The sequence below is a fragment of the Rutidosis leptorrhynchoides genome, chromosome 3 (assembly GCF_046630445.1).
Source record: "Rutidosis leptorrhynchoides isolate AG116_Rl617_1_P2 chromosome 3, CSIRO_AGI_Rlap_v1, whole genome shotgun sequence".
Lineage (NCBI taxonomy): Eukaryota > Viridiplantae > Streptophyta > Magnoliopsida > Asterales > Asteraceae > Rutidosis > Rutidosis leptorrhynchoides.
The window spans coordinates 396,402,403-396,424,435 of record NC_092335.1 but is presented as its reverse complement, the minus strand read 5'-3'; the positions used below and the strand labels follow the sequence as shown (position 1 = coordinate 396,424,435).

The 22,033-nt window shown below is 32.3% G+C and overlaps 1 protein-coding gene across 1 annotated transcript in view; it reads right to left on the bottom strand.

Moving 5' to 3' along the window:
• Positions 1–1,886: 1,886 nt before the first annotated feature.
• LOC139901359 (uncharacterized) overlaps positions 1,887–22,033 on the bottom strand; it is a 38,641-nt gene continuing 18,494 nt past the window's right edge. The window contains exon 4 of the mRNA XM_071884081.1: positions 1,887–2,616. Coding sequence (XP_071740182.1) covers positions 1,887–2,616 — 730 coding nt within the window. The remainder of the gene's footprint in view (positions 2,617–22,033) is intronic.

The following is a 22,033-nucleotide window of genomic DNA, read 5'->3' as shown; positions in this document are numbered from 1 at the left end:
AGGAACTTGTAACCGTTCCATTCATACATATTTTAGTTTCATTGAACAACTAGTTGAAATAACATGAATGCAAATACTCAATAAGTCACTTGTAGATCTTTCGATGTAAAAGATAGTCATAAATCACGATCTTTGCAAACATGCTAGTTCTTTTTATAACTAGCATGTTTGCAAAGATATGTGTAATGGAGATATGACACGTAAAAGTCCTTCGACTAGACCGACTAGTCCTCGATTAGTCAGAATTTTGAAGTAATCTGGCTAGTCCTTGACTAGTTTCCGACTTAATTGTTTGATTTATTTCGTTAGAGTTGTAAAAATTAGTACAATTTAATAGGTCAAAATCAGAGTTATTAGTTGGTCAACATCTATCCATCCGACTAGTGTCTTATTTGCCCGATACGTAGACATTAAATGGCCGGTTGATCTCTTACTTTAGATATAAATGAGGTGTGAATGCTTTCTTTTTTTCCATTTTTTTTTTATACAAAATGTGACTTAAAATTTATACAGAATGCAACAACTGTATCAGTTTGATCAGTATGAAAAGCCTACATGTATGTTAGAATATCAGAAATCTATACAAATATGATGAATCCTCAATCCAGAATCATACACAAATAAATAAAATCAACCAAAGGTACAATCCTTAACAATATCAAGAACAATAAAGAACAGAAAACAAAATCTATATCAAATAGATATAGATGAAAAACAAGAACTCGAAATTTAAACTCTGAGATTGAGAGAAAAAAACTGCAGCAGCAATGATGAATGAATGTATGTATCTCTGGAAACCCTAGCAAATGGGTATATAATCGAACAACAAGCTTGCAGGCCAAACACATCTTCAACTTTCATAAAATGACATCCAGCACCCTCTACTTTATCTTCTTATAAAAATAATCAGCTTTAGTCCTTCTCTGAATCATCTCATTTCCAAAGAGTCCTATATATAATTGCAGTTAAACAAATTAAGTTAGATAACAAACATAATACATGAATAAGATTGTTTTATCATAAATTTAACACCCTCCCTCAATCTTATTCATGTACACATTTTGAATACCAAGTTTATTACAAAAATACATATGTTGAGCCTTGCCAAGAGCTTTAGTAAAAATATCTGCAATTTGTTTTGTTGTATCAATATACTCAGTTTGAAGAAAACCAGATAAACATTTTTCTCTAACAATATAAACATCAATCTCAAAATGTTTGGATCTCTCATGAAAAATAGGGTTAACAGTAAGTTGCAGAGCAGATTTATTATCACAATACAGTTTTATTGGAAGTAAATTATCAATTTTAAGATCTTTAAGCATCTTTACAATCCAAATTAACTCACAAGTAGTATAAGATAAGGCTCTTTATTCAGACTCAGTGGAAGACTTAGAAACTGTAGGTTGTTTTTTACTCTTCCAACTAATTAAGTTTCCACAGAAATATATACAATATCCGGATACAGATTTTCTACTTTCCAGACACTTACCCCAATCAGCATCAGAATAAGCAACAAGAGAAAACAAACCTGGAGATTTTTTTATTTGCACACCTGAACCTGGACTACTTTTCAAGTATCTTAAAACTCTATATGCAGCTTTAACATGAGAATGTAGAGGACTATGCATATATTGACTTAAGCATTGAACATGATAAGAGACATCAAGTCTAGTCATAGTAAGATAAATCAATTTGCCAATCAACTTCTGATACAAAGTAATATCATCAAATTTTTTATCATGTTCAGTTTCATCAGGATTCAAAACAATATTAGTTTCTAAAGGAGTATTCATGGGTTTACAATTTAGCATATCAAACTCATTTAGTAATTCAAGACAGTAGTTTCTTTGATTTAGACACAACCCTTCTTTAGTTTTAACAACTTAAATTCCAAGAAAATACTTCAAATCACCAAGATCTTTAATTTTAAATTTTGACTTTAAAAAATCTTTGACTTTAGTAATTTGAAGAACATTATTCCCTGCTAGAATAATATCATCTACATAAACTAAAAGAATCAGAAAAATACCATCTTTACTATATGTATATAAAGAGTAATCATTAATGCTTTGTATAAATCCATAATCACTCAGAAAAGAAGATAACTTTTCATTCCATTGCCTAGGAGCTTGTTTAAGACCATAAAGAGACTTAGTTAATTTACACACTTTAGATCCTATATCAGAATAATATCCTTCAGGCAAAGACATATATACCTCTTCAGATAAATCACCATACAAAAAAGCATTATTGATATCTAATTGAAACAAATTCCAGTTATTTTGAACAGCTAAAGTAAGGACACATCTAACAGTAACCATTTTCACAACAGGTGAAAAGGTTTCATCATAATCTATTCCTTCCCTTTGGCTATACCTTTTTGCAACTAATCTTGCCTTATACCTTTCAATTTCTCCATTAGATTTGTATTTAATTTTATATATCCATTTACAACCTATGGGTTTTCTTCCAGTAGGAAGATCAGAAATAATCCATGTATTATTTCTATTCAAGGCCTCCATTTCATCATCCATAGCATCTTTCCAACATTGTTGTTGAGATGCTTCAAAATAAGATGATGGTTCAGTAGATTTTTCAAGACTAGACACAAAACTTTTATCATTAGAAGACAAAAAATTATAGCACACATAATTACTAATAGGATATCTGACTTTAGAAATAACATCATAATCTTTGAATTTAGAAGGAAAATGTAACGACCCTGAATTTTCCAACGTATATTTATTAATATGTATTATTAATGCTTCCGTTTTAATAAATGTATTTTTATACATTTTACTTGTTACCGTATTTGACTTTTCATGCCCCGACTCGTCTATTCGACATGTACTTTTCACGAATAATATTTCGAATATTATTTACGTTCATGATTAATTATTATTAATCATTTTTAATTAACTAATATTAGTAGTTAATTACTTGGGCTTTATTTAATTAATTATTGCATACTTACTTTGTGACGACCCGGAAATTTTCGACCAAATTTAAACTTAATCTTTATATGAATTTGACACGATAAGCAAAGTTTGTAAAGTTGAGTCTCAAGATTTTTTTTTTTGAACTATTTTTATAAATTCATTTGACCTTTGACTGTGCCCAATGATTCACGAGCAATTGTGTGTAACTATATATATATATATATATATATATATATATATATATATATATATATATATATATATATATATATATATATATATATATATATATATATATATATGAAACTTGATATGAATAAGTTGTTATATTATTATTAATATTATTATTATCATAATAAATAATATTAATATTATTATAACTAATATTATTGAGATTATAAATGATATTATTATCATCTTTATTATTATCATTGTAACTTATTATTATTATTACTCTTATTATTATTTTTATTAACTATTAATATTATATATATAATTATTATATATATAATTATATAATTATAGATTAATACACACATCACAATCATCCTTATATCTATTTATTTTTTTTCCTTTTTCGATTCCTTACTCGTGATATATTGTCGGCTGAATAAATTAAGAAGGCTTCTGTGGATGGCTTTGCTGTATGTGTCTTTACTTTAAACATTACATTATCCTTATTACTTTATAGATTAGAGTTACATATATTTATAGAGATTTATAGGATGCATATATACACTACACCCATTTATGTTTCCCTTTCAAATTCCTGTCCATTGACGAACCACCACTACAACCTTAACTCATCACCACCATGTGAACAAGTCCATGTTACTCGACAATACCACACCCGAACCTCCATAATCGATTGATGTTTCTTTCTTCTTTTGACGAGCACAAACACCATTCTTGTAAACCATTTCAAAGACCATCGCGAGTCGTTAATTCCTTCATGATCATCTCCCTCGTTCTCTCTCTTAATTGAAACCGAGACCACCATCAAACACCCATTATAACACCACTAAACCACCATTTAACCATCACGAAACCACTACTCGAGCCATCTCTTGTTGTGTTGTTAAAACCGAGACCCTAACACCACCTTTGTTTTCTTTTAAAACCATCGTTCACCACACCCATTACCATACTTGCTACCGTTTCTGTTTCTAACAAGCTAGCTGCTACAACCATTGAATCACACACCACACTACCACCTTGAGCACCATCCTTACAAATTGGCAGGTACCATAACCCGTTAAACCACCATTAAACCTTCATCTCTCATCTTTCTCTCTCCTTCTCTAAGATATATTTCCATCTCTATTTTATATTTCTGTCAGCCAAATAAGTTGCAATTCACAGCTAATCTTGTCGTTGTTGTGCAGCCGTAAACCATCCAAGGATCACCATAACACCATCTTCACGATTGTTTCATAGGTGTAACCCACCACCTTCTAATACCCTCAACCGAAACCAATCCACCACCTACATCTGGCTTCATTAAATTATCATCACCCCAACCATTAAATCCATCGAGTTGCTGCTGCTATTTCTATCTCTATCAAAATAACAATAATGGTGACTTGATATAAATTAATGATAGAGGTGTGGAGTGCTCTTCTTTTTCTTGTTTTGGCTGACACCCATTAAAAAGATAGTTCCACTTGATATATTTTATTAAGGGCATAATATACTGATAAAGAGGAATAGGTGTGGCGGCTATTATTTTCTATTATAAATTTAAAGGGACCGTAATTCAATTTCAGTAGGATTTGGAAACTGTTTTGGGCCATAAGCCTTTTAAATGTAACTGAACAATTTTTTTTTTAGATTAGTATCTTTGGGCCGCTGGGTCTGTTGGGCCTAGGTAATCAGAAAACTAAAACAAGAACGCATTGTGTTTGTGGAGTTAGCAGTATTACGTATTATTCTCGTGATGCCATTCGGTTTAACTAACGCACCTGTCGTGTTTATGGATATCATGAATCGTGGATGCAAGCCGTACCTGGATAAGTTCGTTATCGTCTTCACAGATGATATCCTCATCTACTCCAAAAGCAAAGAAGAACATGAGCAACATCTTCGACTAGTGTTGGAACTCTTGAGACAAGAGCAACTTTATGCCAAATTCTCCAAGTGTGAGTTTTGGTTGAAGGAAGTCCAATTTCTGGGTCATATTGTGAGCGATCAAGGTATCAAAGTTAATCCCACAAAGATTGAAGCTATCAGCAAGTGGGAAACCCTCACTACTCCGACTCATATCCGCCAATTTTTAGGTCTCGTCGGTTACTACCGAAGATTTATTGAAGGTTTCTCTCTAATTGCGCGTCCTTTGACTACGCTGACTCACAAAGGGAAGAAGTTCATTTGGGAAACCGAACACAAATCAGCATTTCAAACCTTGAAGCAGAAATTGACCACCGCGCCTATCTTATCACTTCCTGAAGGCAGTGACGATTTCGTCGTATATTGCGATGCCTTAAAAAATGGTTTTGGTTGCGTATTGATGCAAAGAACGAAGGTCATTGCTTATGCTTCTCGTCAACTAAAGATTCACGAGCGAAACTACACTACTCACGATCTCGAACTTGGAGCCGTTGTTTTTGCGCTCAAATTGTGGAGACAATATCTTTATGGAACTAAAAGTACTATCTTCACCGACCACAAAAGCCTCCAACACATATTCGATCAAAAACAACTGAACATGAGACAGCGACGATGGATTGAGACGCTGAACGACTATGATTGTGATCTTCGTTACCATCCTGGCAAGGCAAATGCTGTAGCCGACGCTTTGAGCCGAAAGGAGAGGATGACATCTCTTCGTGTCAGAGCCTTGAACATCACCATTCATTCGAATCTCAACATCCTGATTTGAGTAGCCCAAGATGAGGCTCTCAAAGAGGAGAATATTTCTCACGAACACTTGAACATTCTTGTCTCTCGATTCAAGGTTAAAGAGACTGGACTCCGATACTTCGCCGGAAGAATTTGGGTGCCTAGTTATGGGGATATGCGAAGCCTCATTCTAGACGAAGCCCACAAGTCAAGATATTCGATTCATCCAGGAGCCGGTAAAATGTACCACGATCTTAAGAAACAGTATTGGTGACCTAATCTTAAGAAGGATGTTGCAACTTATGTTGGAAAGTGTTTGACTTGTTCAAAGGTTAAGGCCGAACATCAAAGGCCATCTGGGTTACTTCAGCAATCGGAGATCCCGCAATGGAAGTGTGAAAGGATAACGATGGACTTCATTACGAAACTACCAAAGATGGTGGGTGGATACGATACCATCTGGGTTATCGTTGACCGTCTTACCAAATCTGTACACTTCTTAGCCATGAAGGAAATAGATACGATGGAAAAACTCGCTCAACTATACATAAAGGAAAGTGTATCTCGTCATGGTGTGCCTTATCGATTATTTCAGACCGAGATGCCCGTTTTGCTTCCAGATTTTGGCATTCTTTGCAAGAATCCTTGGGGACCCGTCTCGACATGAGTACTGTGTATCACCCACAGACCGACGGGCAAAGCGAACGCACGATTCAGACTTTGGAGGACATGTTGCGTGCTTGTGTTATTGATTTCGGAAAGGCTTGGGAAAGGCATTTGCCACTAGCCGAATTCTCTTACAACAACAGTTATCATTCGAGTATTAATGCCGCACCTTTCGAAGCGTTGTATGGCCACAAATGCCGTTCTCCTATTTGTTGGGCCGAAGTAGGTGAAAAGCAAATCACCGGACCCGAGCTAGTCCATGAAACAACTGAGAAGATTGTCCAAATTCAAGCGAGACTCAAGACTGCCCGTGATCGCCAAAAGAGTTATGCCGACCTTAAATGTAAAGACTTCGAATTCAACGTGGGTGACCGTGTAATATTGAAGGTTGCGCCTTGGAAAGGTGTGATCCGTTTTGAAAAACGTGGGAAGCTTAATCCGCGATATATTGGTGCTTTTGAAATCTTGGAACGTGTTGGACCCGTTGCTTACCGTTTGAATCTTCCGACTCAATTGAGCTCAGTTCATCCTACTTTTCACGATCAAATTTGAAGAAGTGTCTTGCTGAACCGGAACTTGTCATACCGCTGGAAGAACTTACGATTGATGACAAACTCCACTTCGTGGAAGAACCTGTCGAAATTATGGACCGTGAGGTCAAAAATTTGAAACGCAACAAGATTCCGATCGTTCGAGTCCGATGGAATGCCAAACGAGGACCTGAGTTTACCTGGGAACGAGAGGATCAAATGATGCAAAAGTATCCTCACCTTTTCCCAACTCCTCCATCTACCTCAGCTTAAAATTTCGGGACGAAATTTTCTTTAACAGGTGGGTAATGTAACGACCCTGGATTTTCCAACGTATATTTATTATTAATGCTTGCGTTTTAATAAATGTATTTTTATACATTTTACTTGTTACCGTATTTGACTTTTCATGGCCCGACTCGTCTATTCGACACGTACTTTTCACGAATAATATTTCGAATGTTATTTACGTTCATGATTAATTATTATTAATCATTTTTAATTAACTAATATTAGTAGTTAATTACTTGGGCTTTATTTAAATAATTGTTGCATACATACTTGGACTTGGGCTTTATTAATGGATTTGGACTTGGAAGCCCACTCTACTTTTCTTAATGGACTAGTTTTGAGCCCACTATATTACTAGTAACTTATTAAGGTTAAGCTAGGATTAATTATGTTAATGAGGAGACAAAGTTGTCTCAAGCATGCTAGTATCAACTTCCCATACATTTAACCTTATTACTCCTCCTAGCATTCTACATCTTCCCACACATGAAAGCATCAACTTGACTTCCCCATTTGGCACCCCTTAACCGTCGGCCACCTTTGAGTGGGGAGGGAGTTCAAAACTTTTTTTGTGTTACTTATTTGCTTGCCTTTCACTTCATTTCACACATTACACTTACACTACTCTTTTCTCTCATCTTTTTCTCTCTAACTTTGTAAGTAACAAACTTTATTTCTTCTTTCATTTCTTCCTTAAAACCAATTACTAGCACAAGTATCATCATCAATTACTTGTTTTGTTACTAGTTGTTTGTTGTTGTTAAAGATCAAGTTATCTAGCTTGTATCTTCATGTTATCTTGTTACTTCCATCTGTGTTGATGAAGAACCAAGAACAAGGATCTAAGTTTCTATAACTTATGGTTCTACACTTAAATGTTATAAAGATCTAAAACTCATAAGCCTTGAGAGCTTACTTGTGTTCATGTTTTGTAGACTTGAAGTTAATTTTCTTAAGATCCAAACTTTGATTTGAATCTTCTTAAGTATGAAACAAACATGAACATAATACTTGTAACTTTAGTTATTTCTTTCTTTTGTAAGTACTTTAAAGTTACGATATTGTTAATTTGGTCAAGTATTACTAGTTAAACTTGATCTCATTCATCTTGAAACTAAAGTTAAACTTTGTAAGTTCAAGAACATGGGAGTTTAACTTTCTAGTTATAACTTGATAATGCTAAAAACGAATATATAATTCATAGCATTATTCCTCAAGAAAGACAAGCTTTTAATTGCAATTGTTCTATTTACAAGTGATATTCGTTTAAATAATAAAAGGTGAAGACAAAAGACAGATTCGACGAAATGAAGACGCAAACGACCAAAAAGCTCAAAAGTACAAAAGACAATCAAAAAGGTTCCAATTATTGATAAGAAACGTCTCGAAATTACAAGAGTACAAGATTCAAAACGCAAAGTACAAGATATTAAATTATACGCAAGGACGTTCGAAAATCCGAAACCGGGACATTAGTCAACTCTCAACGCTCGACGTAACGGACTAAAAATTACAAATCAACTATGCACATAAATATAATATAATATTTAAATAATTCTTATAATTATTTAATATATTATATATATTTATAAATCCGTCGGCAAGAAAGACTCCAAAGTATCTGAGCTGTAATTTCAAACTCCGCGACTCGCAGAGTTTGAAGGCAAAATATGCCGCGAGTCGCGGAGCCCCAATTTCAGAAAATCCCTATAAAGCTCGCGCATTCTGATCGTAATCATCATCCATTTTTTTTTCTTCTCTCCATATATACGATATATTTATATTTATAATTTATATTTTAATTTTAATTTTAATTATAATTCTAATAATAAGGGTATGTTAGCGAATGTTGTAAGGGTGTAAGTCGAAATTCTGTCCGTGGAACGCTACGCTATTTTTAATCATTGTAAGTTATTTTCAACCTTTTTACATTAATGTCTCGTAGCTAAGTTATTATTATACTTATTTAAAACGAAGTAATCATGATGTTGGGCTAATTACTAAAATTGGGTAATTGGGCTTTGTACCATAATTGGGGTTTGGACAAAAGAACGACACTTGTGGAAATTAGACTATGGGCTATTAATGGGCTTTATATTTGTTTAACTAAATGATAGTTTGTTAATGTTAATATAAAGATTTACAATTGGGCGTCCCTATATATTACCATATACACTCAATCGGACACGATGGGCGGAGTATTTATATGTACGAATAATCGTTCATTTAACCGGACACGGGAATGGATTAATAGCCACTAGAATAATTAAAACAGGGGTGAAATTATGTACAAGGACACTTGGTATAATTGATAACAAAATATTAAAACCTTGGGTTACACTCAGTCGACATCCTGGTGTAATTATTAAACAAAGTATTAAAATCTTGTTACAGTTTAAGTCCCCAATTAGTTGGAATATTTAACTTCGGGTATAAGAATAATTTGATGAGGACACTCGCACTTTATATTTATGACTGATGGACTGTTATGGACAAAAACCAAACGGACATATTAAATAATTCAGGACAAAGGACAATTAACCCATGGGCATAAAATTAAAATCAACACGTCAAACATCATAATTACGGAAGTTTAAATAAGCATAATTCTTTTATTTCATATTTAATTTCCTTTATTTTATATTTAATTGCACTTCTAATTATCGCATTTTTATTGTTATTGTATTTAATTGCACTTTTAATTATCGTACTTTTTAATTATCGTAAGTTTATTTTATCGCACTTTTATTATTCGCAATTTCATTATCGTTATTTACTTTATGCTTTAATTTAAGTCTTGTATTTATTTTTAATATTTTACATTAGGTTTTAACTGCGACTAAAGTTTTAAAATCGACAAACCGGTCATTAAACGGTAAAAACCCCCCCTTTATAATAATAATATTACTTATATATATATATATATATATATATATATATATATATATATATATATATATATATATATATATATATATATATATATTTGTATTTTTATAAAAGTAAACTAATATAGCGTTAAGCTTTGTTTAAAAAGATTCCCTGTGGAACAAACCGGACTTACTAAAAACTACACTACTGTACGATTAGGTACACTGCCTATAAGTGTTGTAGCAAGGTTTAAGTATATCCGTTCTCTAAATAAATAAATATCTTGTGTAAAATTGTATCATATTTAATAGTATTTTCTGCTAAAATTAATAACTATTTTATACCACTCCGCTACCACATCAAGTATTTTTGGCGCCGCTGCCGGGGACACTCTTAAACTCCGGAAGCGCAACGCTAATATATATAAAAAAAAAGATTTTTTGTTTACTTTTATTAAAATTCGCTTTTGTAAAAATACGTTTTGAATATTCGAAAATATAAAAAGAAAAACAAAAATTTATATATTTTTAAGAGTTTGTTAAAAGTTTTATAAGTTTCTTTATTTTTATTTTAGTTTATAAAAATATAAGTTTTATTTAAATATCTTTTATTTATATTAAAACAGAAAATTAGAAAACATAAAAAAAAAAAAAAAAACGCGTAAATTTCCTGTTCCAGGGTTGAAGTTTGGGACCCCGCGACTCGCGGGGTTTGATGTTTGAAATACCGCGACTCGCGGAGCTTTTTCTGACACGCCTGCCAGAAACCCTAACTGCATTTATTACGGAGTAATAATTATTATTATTAATTAATTAAGATTTAGGTTTTAATTAAATTAATATTTAATTTTTAATTATTTAGTTATATTAAGTTTTAATTAGTTTTATTTATATATTTAAATTAATACTTTTATAAAATAATATAAAAATAATAATTTTATAAAAATTGTAATTTTTACAACTTTTTGTATATTTTTATATTTTGTCCCTTTTTAATCGTTTTAGCGTAACTTTTGTATTTCTAGCTCATATTTAGTTTTAAACTTAGTTTTTGCCATAGTTATTTTTATTTCTAGATTTTTAGGCTTTGCCGTAGAATTCCTTAAGTGCTTTTTCTTTAGACTAAGATTTAGGTGCTTTAGAATTTTGCGACGCCTTTTTAAGTTTTAGTTTCTTTTTAAGTTATTTTCATTTGGGATTTAGTTTTCCTGTAAGCTTTAATATTTTTAGACACCTTTTACCTATGTATCAATTATCATTCCAATTAGTAATTTCAATTTGCGATTATAATTTTAAGTTAGTTGTAATAATAAGGTTAGGTTAGTCAAGTATTTTTAAGTTTTATAAGTTTCTTTTATTTTTCCGTCACCTTTTATTTTTCAACCATTTTTCTTTTTCGATCTTTTTCCGACGAACTCTTTTTCTTTCTTATTTCTCGCTATTCTAGTTTTTAGGACATAGATTTTTATTCTACTTCTTATTCTTATCTAAATTTCTTAAAATTACGAAAATTTATTTTAAGTGGTTAAATTGATAGACATAAAAATTTTCTGGTTCGTAGTAATAGTTGGATTTGTACGTGGACCGGGTTATTGGAGCCAAACAGTCCTCAATTATATTGAGACCAAACGAATCCTGCCCCTCTGCTGCATCTTTTGGCTATTCGAAACGTGGGCAAAATCAGAAAAGTCTATTGATTGGATAACTTATTATAATTTTTCTTTCCTTTTTAAAACTAATAGGATATTCAGTGAATGCACCGAGCAAGACGATCACCACCTTTTGTACGTTCACCACCTGTAACTCGATCAAGACATTTAGCAAATATAACCGCCGTTGATTTTTCTTTAGAATCGTCATCCAGTCGACCAAGTACTTCAGTTCAAATTTCCGATAATCCATTTTTTGAACCCGACCTCACAATTGAGAATCCGGAGAATATTCAGGAACGGTTCGTAGATCCTGAACCACTAAACTTTCCTCCGAAACCACCAATCATTCAAACAGAGATTGTTGAGGAACGAACCATTAAATCAGAATCCTCTAGTGATTCCGATTCAACAAATTCAATTATGGAGAATCTGGAACCTTTAAGTATGGAAGACCGAATGAGAGCTAAACGCACTGGCCAAGGTCACGCAATTACTCATCCAGACATTAATGCGCCAGATTATGAAATCAAAGGACAAATTCTACACATGGTGACTAATCAATGCCAATTTAGTGGTGCGCCGAAGGAAGATCCAAATGAACATCTACGTACCTTTAATAGGATCTGCACACTATTTAAAATCCGAGAAGTGGAGGATGAACAGATATATCTCATGTTATTTCCCTGGACTTTTGATGATGTAGCGTGAGGGTACGAAATAGTATTATTTTTAATACAAAATACTACAAAATATGACACAAGTTTTATTAATTTACGGATGGGATATACCTAAACCTTGCTACAACACTATAGGCAGTGTACCTAATCGTAGAGTAGTGTAGTTTTTAGTAAGTCCGGTTCGTTCCACAGGGAGCTGGTGATACTTACTATATTTTTAACTATATTTATACAAAATATATATATATAATTATATAAGTAGTAATATTATTATAAAAGGGGGGTTTTACCGTTTAATGACCGGTTTGTCGATTCTATATTTTAAGCGTAAAGATAAATGACGATAATTAAAGTGCGTAAAATAATGACAATAAATAAAATGACAGTAAATAAAATTGCGAGTAATAAAATGACAGTAAATAAAGATACGATGAGAAATATAATAAAAGAATTATGCTTATTTAAACTTCCGTAATCATGATGTTTGACGTGTTGATTTTAATTTATTACCATGGGTTAATTGTCCTTTGTCCTGGTTTATTTGATACGTCTATCTGGTTTTTGTCCATAATAGTCCATCGGTCATAAATATAAAGTGCGAGTATCCTCGTCAAATTACCCTTATACCCGAAGTCAAATATTCCAACTGATTAAGGATTTAAACTGTGACGCAGTTATCACTTCTGTCAACAATTACACCAGTTATCACTGTATGTAATCCACCCCTGTTTTAATTAGTTTATGAATATTAATTCATCCACTTGATCAGAATGAATAATCAATTATCCAACCCAATTGATTAATTAAATGATTATAACAGATTCCATATGAACGTCACTAAATAGGACAACCATAATCATTATTAATTATTAGGATAATTAATTTGAAGATAGGTTCGACAGACTCCAATGAGTTGTCACTCAATTAGACAATACCCCCCATCTATTAATAGTCAATAATCCAATTTCCACAAGTGTCGGTCTTTTGCCCAAACCTTAATTATGGTCCAAAGTTCAATAACCCAATTTTAGTAATTAGCCCAACATCATGAGTACTTCATTTTAAATAAGCATAATAACGACTTAGCTACGAGACATTAATGTAAAAAGGTTGAACATAACTTACAATGATTAAAAATAGCGTAGCGTTACACGGACAGAATTTCGACTTACACACTCAAACGATCTCTATCATAAATCTTATTATTATCATAATTTAAAATTAAAATTAAGATTATTGTTATATCTGATTACATTAACATTATGATAGAGAATTATAAATATAGATATTGATATTTGATAGATAGAAAAATAAGAAAAAGATAGAAGAAGAAAAAAAAAGATCGGAAAAAAAAGTTCTCCTCTTCATCGTAATACATCGTTCCTTTTATAGGAAAATTAGAATTCAAATTTTCATTTACGACCCCTGAACTATGCTCAATTAACAACTTTTTATTATTTAATATTATTCTTATTATGAATTATTTAAATATTATATTTTATTCTTGTGCATAGTTGACTCGTAATTTTTACACCGTTGCGTCGAGCGCTGAAAGTTGGTTCATGCCTCGGTTCCGGATTTTCGAACGTCCTTTCGTACAATTTTATATCTTGTACTTTGTGTTTTGTAACTTGTACTCTTGTCATTTTTAGACGTTCTTCATCAATAAATTGAACCTTTTGAATTGTATCTTGTACATTTGAGCTTTTTGGACGTTTTGGTCTTTCAAATCTTCGTTTTTGTCTTTAAATCTTCATTTTCGAGCGATTTGCGTCTTTCGTCTTCGCACTTATTTATTTAACTATTACAACTAAAAATAAGGAAATTACATTTAAAAACTTTACATATTGGAACGATATTGCTACAAAATATATGTTCATTTGGAGCACTATCAAATATCCCCACACTTGAGCGTTGCTTGTCCTCAAGCAATACAGAACTTGAAATAAAAACATACATGAATCACTTTTTTATTCATCACATTTTGTACATCAGTGATTTTGATATAGCGGTATAAACAATGACAGTAATGATGGTTAAAGGTGGGTGTGTCATCCACAGTTGCCTCGGGTTTAGGTCAACGACACTTGCAATCAAATAGCCGATTTACTTTCGGTTTCCAAAGCAAAGTGCACATTTGAAAGGCGGTTTACAGTCCCACATGACTATAAAAATTTAGATCCTTTAAGGAAATTGGATCTTTATGAAAACATTTGATCTTTTGAAAATTCAAGCTAGATTTTACCCTAGATAAGTTTTCTGATTTGATCCACCATTGGTGTTGCAAAATATATTTGTGGATCAATATTTTGGCTAAAAACATTTAGGTTTGTGTAATCCACTGCTATCCCGGTATCGGAAAGCACACATCCAGTTTACGTGTTCCGTATATTACCTTTCGGCAAACTACCGTCCGGTTGTAAAGGAAAGCGATGAACAAGAAACTGTTAAGGCAATGTCCCGTGACATGCAGATGATTATGGTCTTTTAACGTGTCGGATGCTAGAACTATCCTTGGTAGGAGCGATAGTAAAGATCATCCTATGATTTTTCGGTCTGGCACAAGGTCCTGTCTCCGACCATGCTATGCAACCACCGTTCTTACGGTTGACACCCGATTTGGTTCAGGTGACCTAATGAATTCCAGGTGAATTCCTAGGATTTTACGTTCAATGGTAATGAACGCATTGAAAATGGGTTTTCAGAAAACAAATCGGTTTGTATTTTTGATCAAAATATTTTCTCGTTCAAGCTCGAGTTTAGATATCATTGAATTCCATGAGTTTGAATTCTCAATCTTTAAGGTCAATCTCAAGGATTGAGTAATATCAGTCTTAAAAGCTGATTTTTAATCTTTAAGGAGATTATCCTTTCTGGGGATCTGATTCATTAGTCTTATCAAGCTAATTTGCACGGTGCCTCCCCATTGTACGAGATAAATCCTTCTCATGGTTAGGATAAATCTGACCACTTGGCGACCCTGTTTGATGCTGAGGTCCGTGGATTTCCTGCTGATTTTAGAGATGACTTTTCTAGATTTTTCGTCAACCTACAGCTGGTCTGGACGACAACTTCATGACCTAAATCAAGAAGCGCGTGTCTTTTTCGGAAGACTTTACTTCCTTCAAATGATGGAATTGATTCATCGTGTAGATCCATCTCTTCTTTTCTTTCATCGGATAAAACAGTTGATTATTGTTCAAAACAAAAGTATTTTCAATTGTTTGTACAAAAATATGTGATAGATAGTTTTTAATTGAATAACTTGGTACATTCTCCCCACACTTAGTTTCTTTCTTTGCCTTTTTATTCTCCTTTATTCCATTTTAAATGAATTCAAGCGTTTTAAGTTGTTTCTCAATTTATGTCCTTTTCGAGGTAACGATAATTTCGGTATTAACACCTAGTTTTCATCGTTCATAAATATGTATAAACATGATTTTGAGTTCATTTAATTGAAAATTTTTCAAATTTTCACAAAATTTGGCAAATAAACTAAGTGTAAACCCGAGAGAATTTATAACCCTTCCCCACACTTGAGATCATGCAATGCCCTCATTTGCATGAAATCAGACTATAATTATAAATTCATGAGGGTGATTAGTGTAGAAAAGTGATTAAAAATACCCAGTTTGTAAGCATATTATTTTACATCACATTTGATATTTTGCGCCTTGTCATCAAAATTAGTAGCTTTTTGTTGAACTTAATGACAGTCTTTGAAAGTGCGCTGTTTTACCCTGTTGTGTACATAACATAAAATACAAACATATATACATATTTTTGAAGTTTGGTATATAATCCCTACGTTCAAAAATTAATATAATATATATATTTTTTTTTTTTTTACATACTTTAGATCAATAAAATTAAATGATAACAAAATTTGTCGCCCCGCCCTCGGGTAAAGCAATTTCGGCTCAACGACCTAGTCTTTAACTCACGACGAGTTTAGAAATCATTTTTTAAACTTAATGAATTAAAGTAAATTTTGTTTTTAAAATCACACAAAACTTAAAAGCATATTAATTTCATATAAAACCTAAAAAAAACAAAAATTCAGAATGGGGGGAGAAAACTAGTTCTTTAGTGTCTGCTAGCGGAAAAGACCAATCGAATTCCATTCTCGGAACTACACGAGAACAGAACAACTAACTACAAACAGCATTTTCTTTTTAGAATATTTGAATCTCCTCACACTTAGGTAGATGTGGTGTCGAAATTGTGATTAACTTCATCGTTAATTTCTCTTGGTCCATAATCAACTTGCATATCCGTGACTTTTTCTTTAAGCCATTGGTCGGATTCCTGTGTAATATCCACAATTTCAACTAGTTTCTCCTTTTCTTTAGGTGATAGATTGGATACTAACCGGTTACATAACTTAAAGTTCCCCTTGGTTCTAGCATCGCGAATCCGTTTAATAAGTTTCTTCATTGAACTATTAATAACGGGATTATTTAATTTCGTATCAACAACGGGGTTCTTTGTTATCAAGTCATCATTAGGTTTTACTTCATTTTCCCCACACTTAGGCGTTTTATTATTATTAAGCACTACCGTTGGAGTTGGTAAAACAACATGGTTGTTACCAATCGTTTTTGCTGGTTCAATGGTTTTGGTTGGTGGAGATTTAGACTTTCGAATCATAAAGGTGATCGATTTGTTACCACTACTAAGTGTCATTCTTCCATTTCCTACATCAAATAACGCCCCGGTGGACGCTAAGAATGGCCGACCTAAAATTAGAGGAATGTTTGGGTCCTCTTCTATGTCAATGACAATGAATTCGACTAGAAAGGTTAAATTACCTACTTGAATGGGTAGGTTGTCAGCAATTCCAACTGGGTGCTTAATGGTTTGATCAAAGAGTCGAACACTCATATCCGTTGGACTTAACTTACCTACACCTAATCTCTTATATAAGGAAAGAGGCATAACACTTACACTCGCACCTAAATCTGCTAGTGCATCATACATGACACAATCACTAAGTAGACAAGGAACAATAAATTCACCCGGATCACCTACCCTAGGTGGAGGTTTTGGTGTAACTGTCTTCACCGGGTTTATATTTACGGCTTTTGTTTCTTGCACTTTCTTATTCTTTTTCTTCTTCTTCTTTCCAGAGGTATCACAATCTTTATTACCTATCACTTGCTCATACTCAACTCCTTTTCTTGGAAACGGGATGGGTGGTTTGTATGGTGCCACCATTGGTTTTACATACTCGGGTGGTGGTGGTGTAACTTCTTCATTGTTACTCTCATCTAAAACCTTCCCATCTTCTGGTGCTGGTTTTTCAGAATTCGTTGAAACCATATTAACATTCTCATTCCGAGGATTTACTTCAGTATTACTCGGTAGCTTTCCTTGTTCCCTCTCACTCATCATGCTAGCAAGAGTACCTACGTGTTTTTCTAGATTCAAAATGGAAGCTTGTTGAGTTCTTAATGACTGATCAAACCTCTCGTTCGTTTGGGTTTGAGTTTCAATAAATTGTGTTTGAGATTCAACTAGCTTAAATACCACGTCTTCCATATTTGACTTTTTCTCTTCGGTTTGTTGTGGTGGTTTATACAAGCCATGTCTTTGTGGATTGAAAGTGTTGTTTTGAGTTGGTTGGTTATTCGAACCTTGTTGGTTATACGAGTTGTTGTTGGGTCCGTTTGGATTGTAAAGAATGTTTTGATTTCGATTGAAGTTTAACTTTGGCGGTTGATAATTATTTCCAGGCCTTTGGTTCATATAAGAAACATTCTCTCGTTGTTCCATCGTTGGTTCAATGTGACAATCTTTCAATAAGTGTGGTCCACCGCATTGCTCACAACTGATTCGTATTGCGTGAATATCTTTATTCATCTTTTCCATTCGTCTTTCGAAAGCATCTATTTTTGCGGAAACGGAATCAAAGTCATGGCTAGAATCGGCTCTAGCCGCTTTAGATGATCGAAAGATATCTTTTTCTTGGTGCCACTCATGCGAGTGGGAGGCTGTGTTATCAATAATTTTGTAAGCTTCAGTTGCGGTTTTCTTCATAATGGATCCACCAGCGGTTATGTCGATGTCTTTTCGTGTGGCGATGTCTACGCCTTTATAGAAGATTTGTACTATTTGAAAAGTATCTAATCCGTGTTGAGGACATCCTCTCAACATCCTTCCGAATCTTGTCCACGCCTCATATAATGTTTCATTTGGCTTTTGCGCGAACGTAACAATTTCTCCTTGAAGTCTCACGGCTTTAGATGCCGGAAAGAATTGTTTAAGAAATTTTTCAACTAAAACATCCCATGTGTCAATCGCCCCTTCAGGTAACGATTCTAACCAATCTTTGGCTTCTCCCTTTAAAGTCCAGGGAAACAACATGAGATAGATCTGCTCATCTTCCACTTCTCGGATTTTGAATAGTGTACAAATTCTTTTAAACGTACGAAGGTGTTCATTTGGATCTTCATTCGGCGCACCACTATATTGGCACTGATTAGTTACCATGTTTAGAATTTGTCCTTTGATTTCATAATCTGGAGCATTAACTTCTGGCTTAATAATGGCGTGACCTTGGCCCGTGCGTGTGGCTCTCATTCGGTCTTCCATACTTAGAGGTTCTAGATTTTCCATGATTGGAAGTGTTGTATCTGAATCACTAGAGGTTTCTGATTTAATGGTTTCTTCCTCAACAATCTCTGTTTGAATGATTGGTGGTTCCGGAGGAAAGTTTAATGGTTCGGGATCTACAAACCGTTCCTGAATATTCTCCGGATTCTCAATTGTGAGGTTTGTTTCAAAAACTGGATTATCGGAAATTTGAGTTTGAGGATTTGGTCGACTTGATGACGATTCTAAAGAAAAATCAACGGCGGCGATATTCGTTAAACGATGTCTTGATCGAGTTACAGGTGGTGAACGTATGACCGGCGGCGAACGTCTTGCTCGGTGCATTCACTGAATATCCTATTAGTTTTTAAAAAGGAAAGAAAAATTATAATAAGTTATCCAACCAATAGACTTTTCTGATTTTGCCCACGTTTCGAATAGCCAAAAGATGCAGCAGAGGGGCAGGATTCGTTTGGTCTCAATATAATTGAGGACTGTTTGGCTCCAATAACCCGGTCCACGTACAAATCCAACTATTACTACGAACCAGAAAATTTTGATGTCTATCAATTTAACCACTTAAAATAAATTTTCGTAATTTTAAGAAATTTAGAGAAGAAGTAGAAAAAAATTCTAAGTCCTAAAAACTAGAATGGCGAGAAATAAGAAAGAAATAGATTGCGCGTCGAAAAATGTCGAAAAATAAAAGGTCGAAAAATAGGCGTCGAAAAATAAAAATAAGAAAGTAGTGCGAAATACGGCGTCGTAAAATTCTAAAGCACCTAAAACTTAGTCTAAGGAATAAGCACTTAAGGGATTTTACGGCAAAGCCTAAAAATTCTAGAAGTAAAAATAACTATGGCAAAAACTAAACTTAATACTAAAAGTTGCGACTATAGTCTAAAAATCTAAAGGTAATAAAACTAAAAAAAACATTTTTTTTTTTTATAGAAAAAATATAATTTTTTTTTAATAATTTTTTTTTTTTTTTACGTTTTTTTTTTTTTTTTTTTTTTTTTTTTTTTTCGTTTTTTTTTTTTTTTTTTTTTTTTTTTTTTTTAATTTTTTTAAAAACGATTTTTTTTTTTTTACAAAAATTTTTTTTTAAAACGAATTTTTTTTTTTCTTTTAAAAAAAAAACGATTTTTTTTTTTTTTTTTACACAAATTTTTTTTTTTTTTTTTTTTAAAAACGAAAATTTTTTTTTTTTTTTTTTTTTTAAAAAAACGATTTTTTTTTTTTTTTTTTTTTTTTTTTTTTTTAAAAACGATTTTTTTTTTTTACAAATTAATAATTTTTTTATAATTATAATTTTTTTTTAAAACTTTTTTTTTTTTTTAATTCATTTACTATTCATGAATAGTAAATGAAAATAAATTAATTAATTTACTATTTACATGAAAGCGACATGATAGCAATTATTAATTATAAGTTACATAATATACCCCTGAAGTATTTAATAAATACGACTTTTTTTTTTTTAAAATTTACGTAAATTTTGATTCTTAAATATTTTTATATTATTATATTTTATTTCAATATTATTATATTATTATATTCTATTTCAATATTATTATATTATTATATTTTATTTCAATATTATTATAATTAAAAATATAGCGTTTTAGCGCTCCCCGGCAGCGGCGCCAAAAACTTGATGATGTAGCGTGAGGGTACGAAATAGTATTATTTTTAATACAAAATACTACAAAATATGACACAAGTTTTATTAATTTACGGATGGGATATACCTAAACCTTGCTACAACACTATAGGCAGTGTACCTAATCGTAGAGTAGTGTAGTTTTTAGTAAGTCCGGTTCGTTCCACAGGGAGCTGGTGATACTTACTATATTTTTAACTATATTTATACAAAATATATATAATTATATAAGTAGTAATATTATTATAAAAGGGGGGTTTTACCGTTTAATGACCGGTTTGTCGATTCTATATTTTAAGCGTAAAGATAAATGACGATAATTAAAGTGCGTAAAATAATGACAATAAATAAAATGACAGTAAATAAAATTGCGAGTAATAAAATGACAGTAAATAAAGATACGATGAGAAATATAATAAAAGAATTATGCTTATTTAAACTTCCGTAATCATGATGTTTGACGTGTTGATTTTAATTTATTACCATGGGTTAATTGTCCTTTGTCCTGGTTTATTTGATACGTCTATCTGGTTTTTGTCCATAATAGTCCATCGGTCATAAATATAAAGTGCGAGTATCCTCGTCAAATTACCCTTATACCCGAAGTCAAATATTCCAACTGATTAAGGATTTAAACTGTGACGCAGTTATCACTTCTGTCAACAATTACACCAGTTATCACTGTATGTAATCCACCCCTGTTTTAATTAGTTTATGAATATTAATTCATCCACTTGATCAGAATGAATAATCAATTACCCAACCCAATTGATTAATTAAATGATTATAACAGATTCCATATGAACGTCACTAAATAGGACAACCATAATCATTATTAATTATTAGGATAATTAATTTGAAGATAGGTTCGACAGACTCCAATGAGTTGTCACTCAATTAGACAATACCCCCCATCTATTAATAGTCAATAATCCAATTTCCACAAGTGTCGGTCTTTTGCCCAAACCTTAATTATGGTCCAAAGTTCAATAACTCAATTTTAGTAATTAGCCCAACATCATGAGTACTTCATTTTAAATAAGCATAATAACGACTTAGCTACGAGACATTAATGTAAAAAGGTTGAACATAACTTACAATGATTAAAAATAGCGTAGCGTTACACGGACAGAATTTCGACTTACACACTCAAACGATCTCTATCATAAATCTTATTATTATCATAATTTAAAATTAAAATTAAGATTATTGTTATATCTGATTACATTAACATTATGATAGAGAATTATAAATATAGATATTGATATTTGATAGATAGAAAAATAAGAAAAAGATAGAAGAAGAAAAAA